At 42.3% G+C, this 4,435-nt stretch overlaps 1 protein-coding gene across 2 annotated transcripts in view; it reads left to right on the forward strand.

Moving 5' to 3' along the window:
- Positions 1-4,280, forward strand: part of atp7b (ATPase copper transporting beta) — a 19,753-nt gene extending 15,473 nt beyond the window's left edge. For both annotated transcript variants that reach the window (XM_005952012.3, XM_005952013.3), the window contains 5 exons: positions 46-188; positions 259-462; positions 540-657; positions 831-933; positions 2,253-4,280. In XM_005952012.3, the coding sequence (XP_005952074.1) occupies positions 46-188; positions 259-462; positions 540-657; positions 831-933; positions 2,253-2,535 (851 nt within the window). In that variant the 3' untranslated portion in view covers positions 2,536-4,280. The remainder of the gene's footprint in view (positions 1-45; positions 189-258; positions 463-539; positions 658-830; positions 934-2,252) is intronic.
- The last annotated feature ends 155 nt before the right edge of the window (positions 4,281-4,435 follow it).

The following is a 4,435-nucleotide window of genomic DNA, read 5'->3' on the forward strand; positions in this document are numbered from 1 at the left end:
TGTGTGTGTGTGTGTGTGTGTGTGTGTGTGTGTGTGTGTGTGTAGGTGTTTTGTGTGCAATGTTAGCCATCGCAGACACGGTGAAAGCAGAGTCAGCATTAGCAGTGCATACACTGAACACTATGGGCATTGAGGTGGTGATGATGACGGGAGACAACAGGCGCACAGCTAAAGCCATAGCAGCACAGGTAACACTTGCACACTCTTAAAATCTACCTGAATGTTTAACATGTAATCAAAGTATTTGATTGGCTGCAGGTGGGGATCAGAAAGGTATTTGCAGAAGTGCTGCCATCACACAAGGTGGCAAAAGTCCAGGAGCTGCAGAAACGAGGCCTGCGGGTGGCCATGGTGGGAGATGGCGTGAACGACTCCCCCGCCCTCGCCCGTGCCGACGTCGGCATCGCAATCGGGACAGGCACCGATGTGGCTATTGAGGCGGCTGACATTGTCTTGATCCGAGTAGGTGGCAGATAGTCTGTGTGCAGATACATTGGCTCATTTAAACTGTCTCACTTGAAGCTTTTCGCGCTGTGCAGAATGACCTGCTAGATGTGGTGGCCAGCATCGAGCTGTCCAAGAAGACGGTACGTCGGATAAGGATCAACTTTGTCTTTGCTCTCTTCTACAATCTTGTTGGAATACCAATTGCTGCAGGTGAGAGCTACAGTAAAATCCTGAACCAATAATGGACTCTAGTCAAGGTGAACGTGCAAGCTCGATATTTTAGGAAACCAAAATCCAAAATGAAATCAGAAATTATTCTTATCCTGGCACATTGTGGATGACATTGAGGTGCCTCTTTCTCAAATGTGAACTGTTGGTCGTAGGTGTGTTCATGCCCGTTGGCCTGGTGCTCCAACCCTGGATGGGCTCAGCTGCAATGGCCGCCTCATCAGTTTCAGTGGTCCTGTCTTCTTTACTGCTGAAAATGTGAGTCCTTCTGCGTTTACATTATCTACACTTATATTAAAGATTAGGGAGGAAACAGCAGGACAAAGCAGCCACAAATTAAATCAGACCTGTTGGTGGTGCCTGAATGACCCCTGTGAGGGAAATTAAGATGATACATCGTGCATCACAGGCAGTGTTGCCAACTTAGCGACTTTGTCGCTATATTTAGCGAGTTTTCAGACCCCTTACTAAAAAAAAGACGTGAAAGCGCGTATCGCTTTTACTCTCAACAAGCAGCAGGTGCTGTAACGCAGTCAGTTCTTCTTTTACTCTTTTACTCTTATGCTGTTTTGTGGATCACAAGGTTTAAAACTACTTATAAACACACACACACACACACACACAAAGTAACTCCACCAGAGTGCCTATTTCGGGTCACTTTTGCCGGTCCAAGCCCGGGTAAAGGAGCAGGGTTGGAATTGTGTCATTAAAAAAAACAATAATTGCTAAAAGAAATTTGATTTTTAGTTCTAAATAAACTCTGGCAACACTGATCACAGGGGCTCACCAAAATTGGACAATAGATATCTGGAAACATATTCCGTGGTCGGATGAGTCTATTTCAGTTTAGAATCTGACGAAAACAGTATGAATAAATGAATTCATCCTGCTTTATATCAACAATTGATCCTGGGAGTGGTGGTGTAATGGCATGGGGGACATTTTCTTAGGACATTTTTGCTCATAGGGATTCCAGCTGGTTGGCTCAGATGGTTAGAGTGTGGTGCTAATAATGCCAAGGTCACAGGTTCACCCCATACTAGACAAGGAAAATCTGCATTTCAATGATTTAATTTGTTTTTATTTATAAAATGCCAAATCACACAACAGTCACCTCAAGGTGCTTTATATTTTAAGGTAGACCCTACAATATTACATACAGAGAAAAACCCAATAATCAAATGACCCCCTATGAGCAAGCACTTTGGCGACAGTGGGAAGGAAAAACTCCATTTTAACAGGAAGAAAACCTCCAGCAGAACCAGGCTCAGGGAGGGGCGGCCATCTGCTGCAACCAGTTGGGGTAATCATGATCATGAAACTGACCTCACAGCCCATTGTTAGTTAGTCAGTGGTGCCAGTATCATTAATTATGTAAATATACTGTTGATACAGTGGGGAAACCTGCAGTCAGCTCAGACTAAAAGCCTTTATCTGTCTGAAATCTCAGCGTCCAGATGAACACAATAAACTTTATGTGATATGAAGCTTATGTTTTCCTTTCTCCCGCATACCTGGTCTGTTTTCACTCGCGCTTGAGTTTAGTAGTGAAATTAATCACCCCGTATTTCCTCCAGGTACAAGAAAACCTCAGTGGAGCTCTATGAGATGCGTGCTAGAGGCCAAATGAGGAGCCTTCGTTCGTCTCAGATCAGCACACATCTGGGTCTGGACGGCCGGCGGCGCAGTCCCGCTCTCCCCAACGCAACTCGGGAACAGAGGAACCCAAGCGGCATGACTCCACCCGGCTTCTCCAGCCGCTCACCCAGTCAAGGGGCATCCATTAAGGTTGTTGCTGAGGAGCAGAACCGCTACTCCCTGCTGGAGCACCAGACTGCAGACGTCCTCAACGTGTTGTAAAGGGAAAACAGGAAGATGTTTTTTACCTGGTACTCATGTTTATGACTAAAAAAATTGTTTTTTTTATGTAAATACACTAATTGTCAAACCTAAAGTGCTCTTTTATTTTGATGTAACATTAAAGTTTTACTGAAGCCACATGTATAAAGTCGGTTTGCTTATGTGTCACATAAATCCTCCAGACAAATAACTTCGGTGCAAATCGACTTTTACAATATCCACGAGTCAGAGTAAAGCTACTGTTCGGATAAGGCCGTCAGTGAGAGTGTGGATCTGAGAGCTTATAAATAATGCATGTGTTGATAGAGGGAAATCATTTTCTGTGTAAAAATCTCTTCATCCGTTTCATCTGATTTTGTGATTTGTTTGCAAATTTGCACATTCTCAATGCAACTTAAGTTCCACCAAATCCAAGAAGAAAATAAAAACACTCCAGAGAAGAAAACTACTCTTTTCATGTTGCCTTGTGGGATATTTTCCACTAAAGCTTCACAGATGTGAAGACAAAAAATTGGAGTGCAGTATTTTTTCCTTTCTTTTTTTCCATATCTGCTTCACACTGTGCCAGGGTTAATTAATGGAGCGCATTAATCAAATGACCTCACACATGGATTCTATAGTTAGTTTCACATCTTGTTGAGCTTAATTACGAGTGAGTAGATATATGGACGTCAGGGTTATAAATATGACTCGTGTCTCGCACTTAGCCTGCACAATAGACTTTTTTATTACGACAGTCTGACATATGGAAGCAGGAAAAGCACAGCTGTAACCTGGTACGCCTTTATTCGTGTCATTATTCACGCCTGCCAAGAGAACAAGTCAAAGGGCTACTAATTAGCTCCCTATTATAGTGAGTCTAGAAGCAAGGCTGGTGCTCACAAAATGTAATTTGCTCTCATTCATTTCTTTTTGGTTATCAGGAACAAAACCTTAAAATCACAGGTCTGGCCCACTTAAAGTCAAAGTGGGCTGTATGTGTCCACAATGTAAAATTATTTTGACATAACTGACAAATAAATCTTTTTGCTAGTGTGTCAGCACATTTCTCTGTGGGAGCTTTTTGAAATGACGCTACTTTGAATCCCGTGAGGTCTTCAGTGATTGCTTCAACCCTTCCTCCAACCAACCCTGCGTTTTGGAGCAAACTTGGAGGGACTGAGAATCACGATACTAATTTAAGGTCAAGTGTTATCCACTTAGCCCCACTCTCGCAGCCCTAGGGACCGGTTCATGTCTGTCATTCTTGTCCCTTCTGATGGGAATCCTACATCCTCAGCTCTGCTTCCTGGCAGTGCCACTGTCTCCAAACCATACATCACAGCAGGTCTTAGTCCCACCTTGTAAACATTCCTTTTAGTGCCTCTGGTATCCTTGCAATCCTGCCACTAGCCAACTTTGCCAGCTTGAAGTGTTTGTAGTCGTGGTTGTAATCCTCCAAGGTTATGCACTGTGAGATAACAAACCATACATTATTAAGCTCTCAGTAAATATCTTGTGGTCTGGCTTATCAATTACAACTCATCAATCAGTAACCATATGGTTTCAAAGTCAGATCCATGTCTGGTGTCAAAACTTAAGGCTTAAAAAACAGGTCTTCAAAAACTGGTGGCTACAAACCTGAACAGAAGTTTGTCAACACTCAGTGGAACCAAACTAGGGATCCAGACCCCTTCAAAAGGTCAAGAGATATTAAATGTGTTTTAAAAACTTTTTTTTAGCTCTTTTCATTCTTGATTTATATATTTTTCTAATACTCTATTTTTAAACATATTTTTAAACAAGGAAAATGAACTACACCTTTTTAAATCACTGTCATAACTATTCCACAGGTTAACTCCTCTAACAGAAACACATCTCTGCTTTATATTTGTCCTCATCTTGTTTTTTTTTTTAAAGA

Source organism: Haplochromis burtoni, unplaced genomic scaffold (assembly GCF_018398535.1).
Source record: "Haplochromis burtoni strain Fernald_Lab_line unplaced genomic scaffold, NCSU_Asbu1 Contig_1262, whole genome shotgun sequence".
Taxonomy (NCBI): domain Eukaryota; kingdom Metazoa; phylum Chordata; class Actinopteri; order Cichliformes; family Cichlidae; genus Haplochromis; species Haplochromis burtoni.